The 20,352-nt window shown below is 44.0% G+C and overlaps 1 protein-coding gene across 1 annotated transcript in view; it reads right to left on the minus strand.

Moving 5' to 3' along the window:
- Positions 1–7,266: 7,266 nt before the first annotated feature.
- RAD51B (RAD51 paralog B) overlaps positions 7,267–20,352 on the minus strand; it is a 62,594-nt gene continuing 49,508 nt past the window's right edge. The window contains exons 4-6 of the mRNA XM_029597455.1: positions 15,173–15,292; positions 12,644–12,827; positions 7,267–7,740 (exon numbers count right to left, since the gene is read on the minus strand). Coding sequence (XP_029453315.1) covers positions 7,603–7,740; positions 12,644–12,827; positions 15,173–15,292 — 442 coding nt within the window. The 3' untranslated portion in view covers positions 7,267–7,602. The remainder of the gene's footprint in view (positions 7,741–12,643; positions 12,828–15,172; positions 15,293–20,352) is intronic.

Genomic DNA, 20,352 nt, shown 5'->3' on the forward strand with positions numbered 1-20,352 from the left:
AGGGCAGGTTTTCCGGTATAGTATAGAGTGAAAGGAAATAAAGATGAGTTGCTCCTTAAACATGGGAAGAGCACTGTACAGATAATGCTTTGTATAATCCAGTCAACATGTTCCTTATTCTTTCTGCTTTTCTTTCATTTTTTGACAAAATTAGTATTTACTTATCTAATAATTTTCAAGAAGAAACCAAGGTCATCGTGGTGTTTTTTTTTATTTTTGAGCTTTGCTATGTAGAGCTGCTGTTTCTTACCCTCTGATCTAGCTTTAGTGAAGGCCTCTCATTCTCATGCTTTTTCAAATTGTAAATTTTCACCTATTAGCTAATATATATTCTAATTTAAAACTGAAATATAAGACTATTTTGAATAATCAGGAATGAGCCAAGTAAGGAGAAAGAAAAAGTCATTCTTTTCACCTCCAGATGCTGGCTGGCCTGCAGTACTTCTACAACACTAAGTTCCACATTAATGCCAAGTGGGAGGAAATCTCACAGCCATGAAATTAGTGCTGGGTACACACCTTGAGGAATTGTTTTCTGATGGCTGTCATGATATACATGTTGCCTGTCTGGATTCAGTAATAGGGATGTGAATCGTTTTTTGACGATTTAAAACAATTGTCAGATATATTTTAAATCGTCAAAAATCGTTAGAGCCGCGATACAATAACAATTCCCCGATTTATCGTCAAAAAATCGTAAATCGGGGGAGGGGGCAGGGCGGGAAAACCGGCACACCAAAACAACCCTAAAACCCACCCCGACCCTTTAAAACAAATCCCCCACCCTCCCGAACCCCCCCCCAAAATGTTTTAAATTACCTGGGGTCCAGTGGGGGGTCCCGGCACGATCTCCCGCGATCTCCCGCTCTCGGGCCACGGCTGCGTTAATAGAAATAGCGCCAGTGGCCCTTTGCCCTTATCATATGACAGGGCAAAGGTAGCACCGGCGCCATTTTGGTTCCTGACACCCGACGTCACGAGTACAGGAGATTGCTCCCGAACCCCCGCTGGACCCCCAGGGACTTTTGGCCAGCTTGGGGGGCCTCCTGACCCCCACAAGATTTGCCAAAAGTCCAGCGGGGGTCCGGGAGCGACCTCCTGCACTCGCGCCATATTGCCAATATTCAAAATGGCGCCGGCACTACCTTGGCCCTCACTATGTCATACGACCCGTAGCGCCGGCGCCATTTTAATAATAATAGAAGGACTAGGGGGCATTCCATGAAGTCAGCAAGTAGCACATTTAAGACTAATCGGAGAAAATTCTTTTTCACTCAACGTACAATAAAGCTCTGGAATTTGTTGCCAGAGGATGTAGTTAGTGCAGTTAGTGTAGCTGGGTTAAAAAAGATTTGGATAGGTTCTTGGAGGAGAAGTCCATTAACTGCTATTAATCAAGTTTCCTTAGGGCAGAACTTTCCAAACTTTTCATGTTGGTGACACACTTTTTAGACAAACATAATTTCGTGACACAGTAATTCAGTCTACTAGCAAACCAGAGGTTAAAGGTTAAATGAACGAACGAACGAAATGTATTTCGACAATTTATGTATGTTTCCTTAAATATATACATAATAAAATGTTTCACGACACAACCTATCTTGTGAAAACCTTTCATTTATATTAAATATATATAATATTCCAAGATTAATGTTATTGTTATAATTTATGAGTAACAATAATAAAACAAAGTTATTGTGTTATTCAATTTACCTCTTTAATGAGATATATGAGCTTGATGGGATGAACACAGCTTTTGAATATTTGGTGTTAATAAAAAAGTCCAAAGGGTATTCTACGTAATTTTAAAAAGCTGGCCAGTTTCACACTATAAAATTATTTGATAGCCTCATTCAACTAATTCTATGTGGCTATGAAAGTGAAGCCTGGAATTTATAGGAAGGGACAGAAGGTCAATATAAATCCTTCACCTCCAGTTCTGTAACTCTGTGCATCCACTGAAATTCTCCCAAACAATGGAGCTTGGATGTTTCCCTTACAGCTCATCGTACTAAAAGATATTTTCAAATTCTGGTGTCACCTCACAGTAACAGCAGCACAAACACCTTCCACTGCCAGGCACATTGTGAACTAACACAAAACCCCGCAAAAAAGACACTCAAAATCTATACTGCAATCCCATTGTAACATAACAGTAACAACACCAAGGACTCAAACAACAATAACCCTACCTGTGAAAAAGCAAGGGTAAATATTACACTGGGTCCTAGAATACCAATACACCACCTACTGAGGAAACAAAACAAATCAGATTGCTATAGATCCCCTCTGCTAGCAGAATCTCTCATCATGGTCACACACACAGAGCAAAGACAGACCCTCACCAAATACAGAATACAAAATAAAGGAGCACAAATTAGACAAAAACTGAAATGGAAACCCCAAGAAGCCAGACTCTGTGTATTAACAATGGAAAAACAGAACCAACATTCTTCATAAAACAAATAAAATCAAGAAACATAAAGCATCAGTTATAATAGTAAAACCATACTAATAAAAGAATATTTTAAAACTACTGATAAATAGAATTTCTATTAATTAAAATCATATACATTTTTTACAAACACCAATAAAATATTTCAAAACAGCACATATATCAACCAACACCCAATAATTAAAACTAATAAGGATTTTAAAAAGCCCCTGCTGTCCATACGTGGGAGCTCTTGATTTCCAGTCACCCTGATATTGTCAAGGATTAGGAAGTTATCCTCTCTCTCTCACACATACTCAACATGTCCATTCTCTCTCACACGTACACTGTCACATACATACTAGAGATGTGAATCGTGTCCTCGATCGTCTTAACGATCGATTTCGGCTGGGAGGGGGAGGGAATCGTATTGTTGCCGTTTGGGTGTGTAAACTATAGTGAAAATCGTTAAAATTGTGAGCCGACACACTAAAACCCCCTAAAACCCACCCCCGACCCTTTAAATTAAATCCCCCCCCCCCCCGAACCCCCCCCCCCCCCAAATGCTTTAAATTACCTGGGGATCCAGCGGTGGTCCAGAACGGCAGCGGTCCGGAACGGCCCCCTCAATTGAATCCTGTTGTATTCAGCCGGTGCCATTTTGCAAAATGGCCGCCGCAAAATGGCGGCGGCCATAGACAAAAACGATTCGACGCAGGAGGTCGTTCCGGACCCCCGCTGGACTTTTGGCAAGTCTTGTGGGGGTCAGGAGGCCCCCCCAAGCTGGCCAAATGTTTCTGGGAGTCCAGCGGGGTTCAGGAAGCGATTTCTTGCCGCGAATCGTTTTCCGTACGGAAAATGGCGCCGGCAGGAGATCGACTGCAGGTCGTTCAGCGGCGGTGAACCCCCGCTGAACGACCTCCTGCAGTCGATCTCCTGCCGGCGCCATTTTCCGTACGGAAAACGATTCGCGGCAAGAAATCGCTTCCTGAACCCCGCTGGACTCCCAGAAACTTTTGGCCAGCTTGGGGGGGCCTCCTGACCCCCACAAGACTTGCCAAAAGTCCAGCGGGGGTCCGGAACGACCTCCTGTGTCGAATCGTTTTTGTCTATGGCCGCCGCCATTTTGCGGCAGCCATTTTGCAAAATGGCGCCGGCTGAAGACAACAGGATTCAATTGAGGGGGCCGTTCCGGACCGCCACCGTTCTGGACCACCGCTGGATCCCCAGGTAATTTAAAGCATTTGGGGGGGGTTCGGGAGGGTGGGGGATTTAATTTAAAGGGTCGGGGGTGGGTTTTAGGGGGTTTTAGTGTGCCGGTTTTCCTGCCCTCCCCCTTCCCCCGATTTACGATTTTTTAACGATAAATCGGGGGAATTGGTATTGTATTGTGGCCCTAACGATTTTTGACGATTTAAAATATATCGGACGATATTTTAAATCGTCAAAAAACGATTCACATCCCTAATACATACACCATAACCTCTCGCTCTCACAGACACTGACACACTCTCAGGCTCTAAGACACTCTCTCCCCCTCCACACCCACACCCCACACAAACTCTTACTCCCCTGGATTTTCTCATACACACTCATGCTCTCACTCTCTCTGGCTCCCTCACATACACACAAACACACACACCCAGACAAGCTCCCATTCATTTTCACACCACTCCCTCACCATCCCCCAGGCATGCACACATTCATTCTCACACACACAGACCCCCAGGCAGGCACCAATTCATTCTCACACACACATACACCACACACAGGCAGGCACCTATTCTCACACGTACAAACCCCAGGAAGACACCCATTCATTCTCATACAAGACACACCCTCAGACAGGCACCCATGCATTCACACACATACACCCCCAGGCAGACTCCCATTCATACACATGCACACACTAAAGGCAGACCCCCTCTCTTTCTTTTGCCAGCAACCTCGGAGCCTCTCTCATTCCTCTGTTGACACTGTCACTGATGCCACATGGCTATTGGGGAGGCGCTGATTGCTGCTACTGGCACTGAAGCCCATTCTGCTGCCTCCTCTGTGCAGGCCCCATGGGTTTCCACTTCCTCTATGTTGATCTCGTACATTGTGAGATCCGCATAGAGAAAGTTCTACTCTTGCACATTAACAAAGATTACATGTGCCAATCAGTAAAAAGTAATTTTTTTTTTATCTTTGCTATCTGATATTAGTTTTCTAATCGGTTGGTCACAGGCTTTTTTGTTCCACCTTCCTTTTCTTATTTTTTTGCCAGTTCCTTTCATATTGTCTTTTTTTCTATTTCTTTTCTCTCCATCTATCTTCTTCCCTCAAACACACAGTCAGGTTCTCATTCTCACATGCTTTCTCCCTCTCACACACACACACAGGCTCTCACTCTCACATGCTCTCTCTCATACAATCATTCATACACAGTCTCTCTCTTGCACATGCTGTCTGACTCTCACATACCCAGGCTCTCTCTCACTCCCATATGCTATCTTGCTCAAGCACAGGCTTTCACTGTCACATGCTGTCTCTCTCTCACACACACAGGCTCTCACATGCTGTCTCTGCAAACATTCAGGTCCTCACTCCCACACACAGTCTCTCAACTCACTCTCACATACAGACACACCTCTCAACTCATCTCATACACACACACAATCTCTCAACTCATCTCATACACACACTCTATGGGCCCTCAGCCTCTCTCTTACCTCTGGGCCTCCTCTTCATGGGTCACTGCAGGATGGGCTCTGCAGCAGCCCTGATCTTCTCAGGCCGATCCGCAGCAGCAGCTGCCCTGATCTTCTCGGGCCAGTCCACGGTGGCGGCGGCCCTGATCTTCTCAAGCTGATCTGCGGCGGCCCTGATCTTCTCGGGCCGATCCGCGGTGGCGGCCCTGCTACCGGGCCTCCTCCTCTTCTCAGCCCACTGCAACAACGTTGCTCCTCTTCTGCACATGGCTGATGCTCCTCCTCCTTCCTGCCCACACGGCTCTGGCAACATTTTTCTTCCGGGGCTGCGCGGACAGGAAGGAGGGGGAGCACCTGCATGTTTAGACGTGACCTTTTTCTTCGGGCCGTAGTGACATGAGCTCCACCACGGCCCTGCCGATCTTCCTGCTGTGTGTCTCCGGCACAACACAGCAATACTTCACTACTCAGCTGCCAGTGGGATGAGGTCCACCGGCGGCCGCATTGGCTCCCCCTGACCTCTCCTCAGTATACCACTTGCTCCACCCTGTCACGTGCACCAGGCTTGCGCGGCACACTGCAGGCAACACACTAAAGTGTCGCGACACACACTTTGGAAAGCTCTGACTTAGGGAATAGCCACTGCTATTAATTGCATCAGTAGCATGGGATCTTCTTAGTGTTTGGGTAATTGCCAGGTTCTTGTGGCCTGGTTTGGCCTCTATTGGAAACAGGATGCTGGGCTTGATGGACCCTTGGTCTGACCCCGCAAGGCAATTTCTTATGTTCTTATGTTTTATTTACCTCTTTCAACTGACACTACACCGATTCTTCACTCTTGTACTACTAATGAGTGGACTCTGCCTAGGTTTTTTGACAAAGAAAGATGCCTTGTTTTTGAAAATCAGGCATCTGAAGATACCAGTATTGTACATATTACCAAAAATACACAAGCAGCTGGTCAATCATCCCAGCTGAACAATTCTCTCAGGTTCTAATATACTTCTAGAGTCACTTTCGAGTTTGTAGATTACTTTTTGTCTTTGTTCCTACCTTAGCATCACTTGTTTCTTGTTTCCCAACATATGCTGTCTTTATTAGAAGACATCAAGGGGGCCTGAGACATTGTTTGCCACATTAGATTAAGAGGTTTTGTACACAAACATACAGCAACAACATGCTATGAAAGTATCCTCTTTTTACTTTGATCATCAGCTTTTTTGATGGATCTTTTGCCTTGACCAAAGACTGTTTTTCATTTGATCAAACTTTCTATCAACAAATATACGGGCGGATTTTAAATGCCCTGCGCGCGTAAATCCGGCCGGCGTGCCAGCGCGTCTATTTTGCATAGGCCACCGGTGCGCGCAGAGCCCCGGGATGCGCGTAAGTCCCGGGGCTTTCTAAAAGGGGCGTGTTGGGGGCATGTCGGGGGCGCGTCTAAAATGACGCGGCGTTTCGGGGGCGTGACGCAGCGTGGTGCCGGCCTGGGGGCGTGGTCGAGGCCTCCGGACCAGCCCCCGGGTCGGGTGATCGCCGCCAGCAGCCCGCTTGCAGGCGTAAATCGTGGAACAAAGGTAAGGGGGGTTTAGATAGGGCCGGGGTGGGGGGGAGGGCGAAGGAAAGTTCCCTCCGAAATCGGAGCGGCCTCGGAGGGAACAGGCGGCGCGCGCAGGTTGCACAAATATGCACCCCCTTGCGCGCGCCGACCCGCATGTCTTATAAAATCCAGTGTACTTTTGTTTGCGCCTGCTGCACGAACAAAAGTACGCGATCGCGCAAATTTAGAAAATCTACCCCATAGGGAATAGCTATGGAGGCCACAAAGGCTCCCAATTTGACTAATCTAAATATGGGCCAATTTGAAGAATCTTGGTTACATCATCATCCCTTTAAGTTTCACCTACTTACATAGAAACGTTACATCAATGATGTGTATGTGTTGTGGAAGGGCTCTAAGACCCTATTTCAAAATTTTGTAGTCTGGTTAAACACTATTGATGTCAACTTGAAATTTACAGCAGTTAGTGATGCACAATGAATTCCATTCTTGGATCTCACTTTAATTAAAACATCCAAAGGTTTTCATATTACTCTTATCATAAGCCTACTGACAGTAATACTTTATTACGAGTTGATAGTGCTCACCAGCGGGCTCTTAAAGAGAGCCTTCCAATCAGTCAGTTCTGGAGATTATGATATATTTATATCCCCAAACAAATGTTTCTTTATCAAGCACATGCCATGGAAGCACAGTTTACATCAAGGGGATATCCTGTCGGTTGCATTTGGAAGGTTTCTTTTACGAGCAACACATTGTCACTGTGCGTGGCTTTTTTTGCCAAAATGCAGCAACCCAGATTGGAGGCTAACCTGTATTCTATCCTTTAAGCCTCAAGCATCTTCTATCAAACAATGTTTTCTGTCATTGGCATATTCCTTTTCCAATCTCTCAATTATATTGATTCAGATCTCTTAAAGAAGCCAGATAAGTCCAAAATATTCTTGAAACATCAACTGTTTCCCTTTGCCGCTTAATGCCCCCTCAAGTTTTTTCTCATCTGGGACTCTCAAAATTCCTTCAGGTAGATTCATCAGAGAAAGGGGAGATAACTGAAAAATTGAAAACATGCAAGTTCAAAAATCTAGTTACATTTTCTAAAATTTACAATCTACAATAAACAGGTTGTTTTTTTTATCTTGAATCAGACTTATCTGAACTGAATTCCGTTGTATAGTACAAGTCCCCAATTTCCCTATCCTCTGCTCTTGTGATCTCTCACTGGCCTCCTGAGCTTGAAAACCATAATGAATATCTATAGTCATTAAAGCTAAATTAAAAACTGTCAGTTCTATTGAAGCCATAGCATTCTATGTGACTGTAGAGGGTTTGACCAATGGGACTCTCACCTTCAAGGCCATAATGGTTGCAAACACCTCCGGGGAGCCACTGATATTATCCCCCAGCAATGGTCTGGAGCCTTCAACAGCTGCTTGACTAAGCCCAAGAAAACAAGCACTCAGCTCCAGTCCCCTACTCACTCTCAGTACCAGATTCAAGAACTACTCCTCTCTGGCCCTGTCATTCACTGCAAGATCCGGCAACCAGCTGCCCTCAGATGATGCGGCCTGAGTTCCAACTACATGTCAAGTCCTCCGCCCCCAGCTGGCCTGCTGCTTCTTGCACTGGAGGTGCCAGCATTACTCGACCATCAAGGCTCAGGAAAATGGCCTCCAGCAAGTCAGCTGCCCCCATGCCGCAGCACTAGACTCTGATGGCACTTCTTCTTGGCGAATCATTTGCTCTTCATACCAGAAAAAGAAAACTCTCAATAAATGAAAATAAAGCAAGGCTATTTCCATAGCTAGCCCATACATCTGTCCAGCAGTTGCTACATTGGCTCCCCGGGATCTTTATTTTTAATACTCTGGATTTTTTTTTCTAAAATCAGCTATTTGTGCTTCCTGCATCTACCTTTCTTTCTTGCTGTTTCTTCTACCCTATGCATTCATGCTTAGATGTGATGTCAACTATTCTGAACACCACTACCACTGAGGTATGTTCCCTATTCTTTCTTTAGCTGAAAAGGAAAAAATATCTAGTAAATCAGTTTTCAGAGTAATGGAATTCATGAATAATGCAGTCATTCTAGAAATGTATTTGAAACTGATTTAATATCAGTTTTAGATGTATTCTATGACAGTGGAGAATAATTCATGTTACAATTTCAAAACGAATCTCCCACTCAGCCCAGTGGAAGAACTGTGTGCTGCAAAAAAATAAAATCCAGGTTCAGCTGCTGAATGCAAACCCTACATCACATCAACCATGGCTAAAGATGCTCATAACACCATTGGCTGGCTTAAGGGAACACATGTGATGTTCCAGAGGAAGTCATGATCTATACTCCCCTGACAGGGTACAGCAGTTGCAATGGTTAAATTAGACAGAAATGAGCGAGGGATGTTTGCAAAATGGGAAATTGCCTCAGAAATACCCCTTCCCTTCCAGCCTCTTAAAAGTCAATGAGTATGACTGGAACAGATTCCAAATGCATTAAAAGTCCAAACAGTGCAAAGTAGGTTGCACACACATGAACACGCTATTTTATAACATGAGCGTGCAGGCGCGCACATATATTATAAAATAGGGAGTTGGCACGTGCAAGGGGGTGCACAATTGTGCACCTTGTGCGCACTGAGCCCATGCCGAGCCGCATTGCCTTCCCCATTCCCTCCCAGGCCACTCTGAAATCGGAGCAGCCTCGGAAGGAACTTCTCTACCCCCCACCCCACCTTCCCTTCGCTCCCCCACCCTTTCCCCCCTTCCGTTTTCTTTTTTTTTTTTTCTTGTTGTAAAACTTACTTGAGCCCTGGGGTTGAAGTAAGTTGCGCACGCCGGTCAACTGCCAGTGCGCGATCCCTGGCACAACGGCAAATGACCGCTGTGCCGGGAGCCTCTGACTCCGCCCTGCCCCGCCCCCTTTTTGCAAGCCCCAGGACTTACACACATCACAGGGCCTGGCGCGCGTAACCTTTTGAAAATCTGCCCCAATATTTGTTATAGCAGTCAAATTCTAAATAACAAATCCACTTTCTATCAAATAAAAGGTCAATATTCAAAGCCATTTAGTTGGATAAGTCGTTATCCAACTAAATGCCAAGTTATCCATATAACTCACAAGTTATCCAAGTTAGCCATCTAACTCCAAGTTAGTCATTGAAATGTCTAGTTTTGCATATTGACCTTTAAATGCCTTAACTGCTGGTGGCCTCAGTGTAATAACTAGAGCAGGTTAGGTAGCCCTATTTGCTTTATCATCTGGGGCATCATCTAGACCTTATAGGATGAAAGCTATATTACTATTTGAGAGTCTGAGTACTTGTTTTCCAAAGAGAGAATGAATCCTAATTCTAGTTAATTTTTCTTTGTAGAAGGAATAGTGTCAAAATTATGCAAAAGTTGTGCTTCTCCACTAACCCACAAAAGATGTTGCGGTCCCAGACGCAGCAGCCGTGACTAGGCCCTTACCTCTTTGGTCCCGGCCCGTCTCCGAGGGTCTGCGACCTGTTTTGCGGCATCCCAGAGGGGGGACGCTGCAGAGAAGCCCTGCCTGGATGCCTTCTCCCTAGGCGCGCGCAACCCGCACTTATGAAGGCCGTTTCCCCCCATTGGAAGCTCCGCCCCATCGATGATGTCAGACGCCACGGCCTATGTAAGGCCGCCGCGGAGCCCAGGACTTTGCCTTGCAATGGGGTTCCTTGCGGTTCTCTGTTGCTCCATGCCCTGGAGTGTGCTATTGCGTTAGCGACTCCGTTCCTGCCTGAGACTTGTTTCGCTCCATGCCCAAGTCTTGCTTTTGTCTGGCTTGCTTGAGTAACCTGTTCTGCTTCAGTTCCAGCTTGGTTCCAGGTTCTAGTAGCCAGTTCTGCTTCAGTTCCTGTCTGGTTCCAGTAGCCAGTCCCGCTTCAGCTCCTGTCTGGTTCCAGTAGCCAGTCCTGCTTCAGCTCCTGTCTGGTTCCAGTAGCCAGTCCTGCTTCAGTTCCTGTCTGGTTCCAGTAGCCAGTTCTGCTTCAGTTCCTGCTTGCTTCAATCCTAGCTTGCTTCAGTTCCTGCCTGTCTCCTGTTCCCTGCCTGCCTGCCTGCTCCAGCTCCAGCTTCCGTGATCTCCTAAGTCCCAGTGGCTGGGCTCCTACAGGCTCCTCCCGGGGGAGTACCGGCTTCCAGGGTGAATCACCTAAGTCCCAGCAGCTGGGCTCCTACGGGCTCCTCCCAGGGGAGTACCGACTTCCAGGGTGAAGCTCACGTCCAGCTCCTGCCTGGTATCCGCCTCCCGACCTGTCACTCACCAGAGACTATAGTACACCTCTCCCCAGTCTCTCACAGGTCGGCCCAAGGGTCCACTAAACAGTTCACTCACAACAAAAGAGTAACAGAATAATCTGTAACACAACGATTTTACATGTGATCCATTTTTGTTCAGTATTATGTAATAGGATGTTTAGCACGCTTTCTAACCAACAGCAGAGGCCTTGCAGCAGGATAACTGTTTTCTTTAGTGCAATGGTCCCAGAAGAGTGGGCAGGACCAATGTGCTTCAAACCCAGTGACAACAAGGTAGATATTCAACCAGTTAAACATATCTGGCTAACTTAGCCAGGATATTCAACAGTGTGGCTGCCCCGCAGAATATACCAGGCTATCTAAAAGCAGGCTAAGTTTATCTGACTATCTTTAGATCCGCTCGACTGCAGGTCTAACTTAGCTGGATAAAGCTGAATATTGCACTTATCCAGCTACATTAGCCAGAGAAAAAGCATGCACCAGAAAGCCCCCATCTCTCCCACCATTTAGCTAGATAAAATTATCTAACTGGTGTCCACTGAACGTGACCGAATATTCAAATAGCACCACCTAGCCAGATAAATCTGGACTTATCCGGCTAAGTGGTGCTGCATATCAATGTCAAGTGATTTTGAATCAATGAAGTAGTTTCCTTGAAGATCTCTGGACTCCTGAACTGACACTGGGCCTTGATACTCCACCCAGAGATCAGCACGGGTATAACGCCCAGCTATTGTGCCCTGTGCTCTTCCTTGTGTACTGTCAAATGCCAACTGCCATTCTTGCTTAGACTGGCTTTTCCCAAGCAAACCACCATATGGGAAGCCTGCTGAAATCACAAAGCTTTGACTGATCATTTACAAAACAGCAAATACTGTCCAGGATAGCTGCAACGAGTTTCTCCACAGCAACAACTTAAAAACTCCATGAGCTCTGTATCAGTTGCTTCTCTGTCTCTCTCAGCCTTCGCAATCTCATTTCCTGTGGCCCTTTCTCCTAGCTCCTGCAGAAACCCAGCACCAGCTCACACATGTTCACCGTGGTATCATCTTACAATCAGCTTCTCTTGCTGCAATATTCAATTAGCCCCCTTTCTAGCTATATTAACTGGTCACACAGGGAACAGGGCTGAGGATAACAATTACACATTCTTCTTTCAGAAATACGATTTTAATCCTTCTTCCGAACACCTGCACCAGAAGATATTCCTGATGCATTCCTGGATGTTGCAGGTATGTGTTTCTGAGCCCATACAACACTTTGTCCTTTATCTTGCAGATACTATCTGCTCTGCTTTACAGCTACACTATGAAAAGAGAGGCATGCAGGTGATTAACAGCTTAGTAAAATGGAAACATGACAATCTTTAAAAGATAAGTCTTTTTGTTTGAAGTTATGTGACTAAACTGACTGTATTTTTAATGTTTTACAGTGGTGGTGCAAAGCCAGAGGGGCCTGACCCAGTAGGATGGACCAATCACATCACTTCAAGGGAATTCATTTAAAGACAAAACAAATTATAACCAACTCAGGAATCTGCATGGGAAAAGAACAAATCTATTTTCCAGATGTTTGCTATAAGCACATCTTTACAAAACACATCACAAGCTGCATATCCAAGTAATCATTGATTTCATCACCCATTACTGAAAATGAGGAAACTGCACTTACTGGTATAGAAAATTCCTCAGCAAAATACTTCAGCAAAGATGCTTCTCTAGCCAGAAGATTACTTCTTTCTGTCAGATTTCCTCGGAGGTGCATGTCAAACTCCTTCCTTATTACTGAGGCAATTGAGTCAACAATGACAAGTTTCACCTTTTTAGATATGATTTCTTCTTCCAAAGACTCAATCCTACAAAAGAAGAGTTAAAATATTAATTTAAAACCACAAACTGTAATAGTAAACAAAACTGTTTCAATGTTTTCAATGCAAGCAGAAAAATATTAAAGGTCTGACCCATTAAATATTTTTCCAGTGGATGCAAAAGGGCACATCTCTCAGTGCATCCAGAATGTTTGGTGTGAAAAAAAAGCTTTTCCACATTGCTCATCATTTGTTTCATTACTATGTACATCAACTTCAATATTCATTTGATTCCATTTTGGTAAATTTGGAGGCCTATGCCATATAGTTTAACATGCATGTTAAAAGGCCTTTTGTGCAAAGCAAAAGTAGCATGCTATGTTCTAAGACCTTAACATGCATATTAAGACAGTCTAAAACATCAACCTATAGGTGCTACAATTAGTGCCTGCATGACTGCAATTGAGGGTGTGTCACATGCAAATGAAAACTTTACCAGGCCCATGGGAAACTGCAAGAAATGCTCTCTACACCCGTTATTTTCTTTAGGATCAGTGAAGCCCAAAAATGTAACACCTGTCTCAAACCAGGTACTGGGATTTTTAATAGGCTCAGTGCTGGCTGAAATCCCCTGTGCTAACCAATCAAAATTAAACAACTAGCTAAAATGCAGGAATTTCCTCCCCCCCCCCCCCCCCCAACCTCTCCAGAAATACATCCCCCACCCCCGCAAAAACAAGGGACCTTTGAACATTAATTTCCCCCATTCCCTGGCTGAAGCAAATTCACCCCTTCTCTTCCCAGAGGCAAATCAAGGGGTCTCCAAACACAGATCCCTCCCTCTACTCCAGACAACAAAAACAAGGAGCCTTTGAGTTTAAAACCCACACACACCCCTAACCCCAGGCACAAGGAGACTCCATGGCTAGACATCCTTACCTCCAAATGGTCCTCTCGAATTCCCACACATCTTATGTAGAGCCACTGAAGACTGGAGCAGGAGAGCACTGGCCACCCTCCCACCCTGCAGCTGTCACTTTTAGAACTGACATCATGCGGCAAAGTAGTGCAAGAGATCAGCCAGCACTATTTTGGTCAAACTCTGATTTGAGGAAGTATGAAAATATAAAATAATATAGTATTTTTTTAAAGTGATGGCTGTAGGACAGGAGGGTGGTCAGCTCACTTCTACTCCAACCTTCAACTGCCCTATATTAGATGCAGTAGGAGTTACATGGGAACATTCTGAGAAGAGGAAAGGGGCATGGGAGATATAAGGCCATGGAGGTCCTATGGTTTGGGTCTTAAGAGGGTTGCGGAAGAGATGGAGACAAGGCTTGGAGACCTCTCATTTTTCCTGCCAGGGGATGAGGGGTGCAAAAGGGATCAGGAAAGCAACCGGGTCTTGATGGGTGGCCATAGGGGAAATGATTGGGGCTTAGAGGAAGGAATCAGGTGCCGCGGGGAGGGGTGAGGATTTTGGATGGTAGCTAGCTTGCACCACAGGTTATTACCATGACCACACAAAAATTTAATGTGCAACTGGTAAAAGGTACTGCATATCACATGAAGTTGAGTTTTACTGTGCACAATATATTTTTATTAACGTCGGCGCAAGCAAAACAGTACCCATGGTGTGGGGGGTGTCACCTGCATTTTCAAGTTTGAAAATTAGCTTGCAGGCTCATGGATACAAAATATCACAAGCTTGCAAGCACTGTGGGTAGTATCAAAATTGCCTTCCCAGAGGCTCCATGAAGTTAGCAAGTAGCACATTTAAGACTAATCAGAGAAAATTCTTTTTCACTCAACGCACAATTAAGCTCTGGAATGTTTTGCCAGAGGATGTGGTTAGTGCAGTTAGTGTAACTGGGTTTTAAAAAGGTTTGGATAAGCTCTTGGAGGAGAAGTCCATTAACTATTAATCAAGTTGACTTAGGGAATAGCCTCTGCTGTTACTTGCATCAGTAGCATGGGATCTATTTAATGTTTGGGTACTTGTCAGGACCTTGTAGCCTGGTTTGGCTACTGATGGAAACAGGATGGACCCCTGGTCTGACCCAGCATGGCAATTTATTTGTTCTTATGATGCACTCACCTTCAGTTAATGCACATTAACTTGTGTTACTTGTTACAGTATCAGTGACTAGATCTCACTCAAAATAATGGGGGCCTGAAGCAAATAATGCACATTAACTCCTGTTTAACATACAGACGTGTACCGCAGGTTAGTGAATCAGCTTCCTACTGCAGACACAGCTTGTAATTATAGATGTATGTACTGCAGTGCATACACAGGGACAATAGCGTGTACCCAAGCCATCCAGCACAAATGGATCAATATGATAATTAAGTGTACATTAACCATAGACATTTCTGGCTCTGCACGGCACATTTTCAGCACCCCATTACAAGTGAGTTCACAATACAAATGGATTCTGCTCGTCATGGAAAGCAGTTTCTCTTCCGTGTCAAAATAGTTTGGAAAGCGATGTGTTGCCACTTCAACCAATCTATAGGAGCACAAAACAAAAGATGTTTTCACCAAGGGGTGTGCTGAGATGCAGCCTGCGCACACATATGAGCCCAAGTAATTTTTCTCCACGTCACCCGCATCCTCCAAGCTATGTGCAAAAATTCTCATTTCAGCAAACCAAAACCAAAGAATCATATACCTCAGGATTACCAAACAATATATATTTGTTGCATAGTGGGGGATTAATGTAAAGTTCTTCTTCCTCCAGGATCGCTAGTGGCTAGTAGCATTCTCTATCACTCACAGCGGTTTAAAAACAAGAGGAATATGTGTACATTTATCTAAAAACTGATTAAGCCTTGCCCCATGACATATCACAATATGCTGTGCAACATTTTTATATTAGCTTGTATCCCTGTTCTGAATTTATTTTTCATACATAAACATATTTTATGGTTTCCATGCTTCCAAACTCTGCCAAATACTTTCCCTAAAATTAAATAAGGGCTTTGATCAGTCCTTTCCAGTAAACATCCTTACAGTAATAACCCAAGACCACTAATCCAAAAAATAAATCTACCAATTTAAAAAGCACTTTACCCAATCAGCTCAGATAAATTGGAAAGCTTCCCTATTAGTCTGTAACAATAAAATAGTTTTCATAATATATATATAGTTTAGCCAAAACAACCCAGATGAGGGTTGCCAGCATTTGTCTCTCATCTGTAAACATCCCCTTTCTTCCCTCCTGCTGCATCTGCCCTCTTCCTTCCTGCCCCTTTGTCGCTGCTAGCTGCCTCTAACCCATGGCATTTCTTCCCATCCCATGGGGCAACTTCCAATTTGCCCCTTGGTTCCGCAGCTTGTCTTCCAATTCCTCAGGGCTTTGCAGATAGAGCATATTGTCTTTGTGCAGTGCACCTTCCACAATTCAAAGGGCTCTCTGGTGGCCACAGACAGACACAACAAACTGACCAACACAAATCATATATATATATGTCTTTATTCGGAAATTACATTCTCCATGTCAGACATTTATCCAGGAGAACAGTCATCAATACTGCAGCTCCCAGAGTACCCTCTCTCTATAGCTGCCAGCTCTGTCATCCCCCATCCCCCCCCACACACACACACAAAATACATGCCCCCTCTCAGACCTTGGCTCCTTCTCCCACCTGCCTAACCCTCTAACTCAGCTCCAATTCCCTTACTGTCTATTGACCTCAGTTCTCCCTAGCACCAGCAGTTATGAGTCAGCTGCAGCAGTGACAGTGACAGTGGTAGATTGTGAGGACCTGTGAGACCATCATGCATGCTCACGAGCCCCACAGTGGTTTCCTCCTCCAATATAGGATCTGTGAACACACATGATAGGCTCTTAGGCCCCATATTTACTTACATTCTATACTTTTGCCTCTGCACCGTGAGCGGCCTCAGAGTAAACAGAGGACAGATTCAGTCTGGACTCTGGTAGAAAACTTTGCATAAACCTTTTATTAGTGAGAAAAAAGAAGCTAAAAAGCAGTTCTGATATTCTCTGCCGATCAGTAACAAAATTTAGTATCACAACTTACAGTTCAGTAATGTTTTCTTTTTCTAGGCTTCCTTCTCTCCTGTTGGCCTGGCTAGATATAAACCTTCCTAGAATCCTCCTCCCAGACCAGAATTCCCTATTGTCTGTGTTTAATGTGGATCCAGTCCTTTAAGATATTCTGGGGTTTTCTTATGTATACTCTTTCACAAGATGCACAAATAGTAATATTTTCTATTCATTAATCATTTTCTAAATATTTTGAAAAGTTCACATATTCATGAAACTATTCACCATAGATGGAGAGAATATCCATGCAAATTATAGAAAATGGAGAATTTTGCCAGTTTCACTGTATTTTTTAAAAAGATGACAATAAGGGGATTTGTAAATGCAGCAGAATACCACCTTTCACTTGCCCTGGTCAATACTCTCCCATTAAACTCGATAAAAAAAAAATTCACCGAAGCAGATGTTTTATTGTGAATTGTTCTGTAAAGAAGAAAACTCTGTTTTTCATTGATTTTGCTTCTGCTACTAACATCTTAACATAGCTTGAATTTCAATCTAGCTGATTTTTGAGTCCCACTACCAATATTGTGCTTGCTCTCATTTATAAACATTTCCCTGGGATATCCACTACCTTTCAACCTTAGGGGCTGATGTTAGAGTGTGTTAATATCAGTCATTAACAAGGTATTTATCACACATATTAATAGTCAATATTAATGAAATGAGGCATGCATTACTACAGATAGCAAAGAACACATGTACACGCAGATGGTAGCGTAAAATCTGAACTCCTCCTAGGTCTGCAATTTATTTTGCACATTTTAATGCAGGTGCTTTTTCACTGCTCTAATAGGTACTGACCTATTTTACATTTTATTACCTTGTTGACAAATTTTGCATTAACCTATTGCAAGCTAGTTTATGCACATTAATTACTTGCAATCAATAATAAAGCTGTCAACATGTGTTAATGTGTTAGTGACGTAGACAAACATAATCCACAATAGCATTGAATCTTTTCTTTTCAAATGTAATTCATAGTCTTGTATATATGATTCATGTATTGGCTCCTCGCACTTTGCGTTCGGATTATGGTCTCCACTTGTAGCAACAAAAAAAATTCAATGCTATTGCGGATTATGTTTGTACAAAAAATATTGATATACAAGCCAACAGCTTGATCAGCTAACCTGAGTCCAAAACATATATATCCAAGTCCCTGAGGCAGCCGCTGTGAGAGCGGCGAAACTCGGCCAGAGTCGGGCTGTATTATTTTAACACGTCTCCACTTCAATAAAGAATTGAAAAAGACCTTGGCATCTAATCCTTTTGTTTTCCTAACGGCTATTTTAGATCGCCTGCCTTCTTGCTTTTTGGGACCAAGACGAGGCAAGAGCAGGCTGGTGAGACAAGGCAAGGCTCAGGAATGCTGCAACACACACTGTACAAGACAGGAGACCTGCTGCTCAGGCGCCAACTGGAAGTGTAGCTGGAGTTTAAATCCCCAGCCGGCTCTGATGTCATCAGCCAGTACCCCAGGAGCTTTTCTGCCATGGGGCCATTAAGAAGAGGCATGTGCACCTAAGGGAATCATTGGTGATAGCATGATGGCGGCTTTCCAGCTGCTGCGATAAGGCTCTTGTCAGTGGTTTCCAGGGGTGAGTGTGGCTTGTTGCGGGACAGCCCTGTGACCAGCCAATCATAACATAATGCTTGCAACTGCATTAACATGTTTTAGTATGCTGGCCCTTAAGTCTGCTGCTATATACTATCTCATCTCTATTTTCCTCTCACATTTACATTCTCTAATTGATCCCTCTCTTTCACCTAACATTCAAGATGCTTTCTTTAATTTTCCAGTCGAAACTAGACTCATTCCTTCATGCTGGCCTGCCGAGAGATTAATGCCTCAGTCCTTCCTCATTTATTTTATTTATTTATTTTGAACTTTTTTATACCGACATTCATGTAAAAATACATATCACATCAGTTTACAGCAAAACAAATTATTGGAATAACATTACATAGAACAGGGATTACATCGAGCTGGGACCCGGGATGTTAAAAGCATACTGCTAACATATAACTTAAATAATGTAAAAGCGTGAAATGGAACTGAACTGCACACAACTTCTCTGATGAACTCAGAGTTACTTCAATGGCAGGGGGAGGATGAGGATCTCGTTTGCGAGAGTGAGGGGATTTCTTATAGTAGTAAATTAACAAAAAAAAAAAAAGATTACATCAGGTGAAGAATAATAGTCGGTTGACTAGAGGATTACAACCGGAGACTAAGCAATTGCTGATTCTGATTCTCTGATAAGTTTACAATCTTTCGCTAGGGATGGGGGTCAGGGTCACGAGAAGGGGAGGATGGGTAGAGGATATATCGAACAGTGATAAAAAACTGGTAAATGAGAGCTAGTGATTGGTCAAGCCTGCCAGCAGGAGAGGGCCCTATCCAGAGTCAATATAAATGTCCTGTCCTGTCAAGAGTGTGAGAGCATTCATCCATTAGGGAAAGGCTTGTCTGAATAGCCATGTTTTAAGCTTTTTTTTGAAAGTCAACTGGCACGGTTCTTGACGGAGATCAGGAGGAAGAGCATTCCATTGAGGAAGACCTGCTGTTGATATGGAGCGTTTCCTTAGAGAGGTCTTGGCTGAGGGGGCATACAGAGTGCCTTTGTAAGCTGTTCTTATAGGTCTAGCTGACGTGTGGAGTTGAAGAGGGATGTTTAGATTAAGAGGGGTTAGATTGTGCATGGATTTGTGAATCATCGTGAGGACTTTGTGGAGAATTCTGAATTTGATGGGGAGCCAATGAAGATTACGAAGGATGGGGGTAATATGCTCTCCTTTATTGGTGTTGGTCAGGATCCTGGAGGCAGAGTTCTGTAACATCTGAAGGGGTCTGGTGGTGTTAGCTGGGAGTCCGAGAAGGAGAGAGTTGCAATAGTCGATTTTTGAGAAGATGATAGATTGAAGCACCATGCGGAAGTCCTGAAGGTGGAGGAGGGGTCTTAGCTTTTTTAGGATTTGTAATTTGTGGAAACATTCTTTTGTGGTATTATTGACAAATTTTTTTAGGTTTAGATGGTTGCCCAGAATTACACCGAGGTCTCTCACATGGGAGGTGTCAGTCTTTTGAGATATTTATTTTTAAATCTTTCTATACCGTCGTTTGGAAGATACCGATTTGTTGATTAGCCTGTTTTTTTCATTCTGGGAGATGATAAGGATATCAGTTTTGTTAGTGTTGAGGACTAAGTTGAAGCTGGTGAGAAGGTGGTTGATTGGCTGTAGACAGCTGTAGATAGCCCTCAGTTCCAGAAACTGAGGGTTTTGGAAAGGGAATCCGTGATTGGGATGAGTATTTGCACATCATCGGCATAGATAAAGTGAGTTATCTTTAGACTTGCAAGTAGATGACAGAGAGGAAGAAGGTAAATGTTAAAGAGCGTTGGGGAGAGAGATGATCCTTGTGGGACTCCCAGGGTGGAGCTGACCGGGTGGGATTCTTTGTTATTGATTCTGACCTTGAAGTTCCTGTTGCT

Source organism: Rhinatrema bivittatum, chromosome 4, assembly GCF_901001135.1.
Source record: "Rhinatrema bivittatum chromosome 4, aRhiBiv1.1, whole genome shotgun sequence".
NCBI lineage: Eukaryota > Metazoa > Chordata > Amphibia > Gymnophiona > Rhinatrematidae > Rhinatrema > Rhinatrema bivittatum.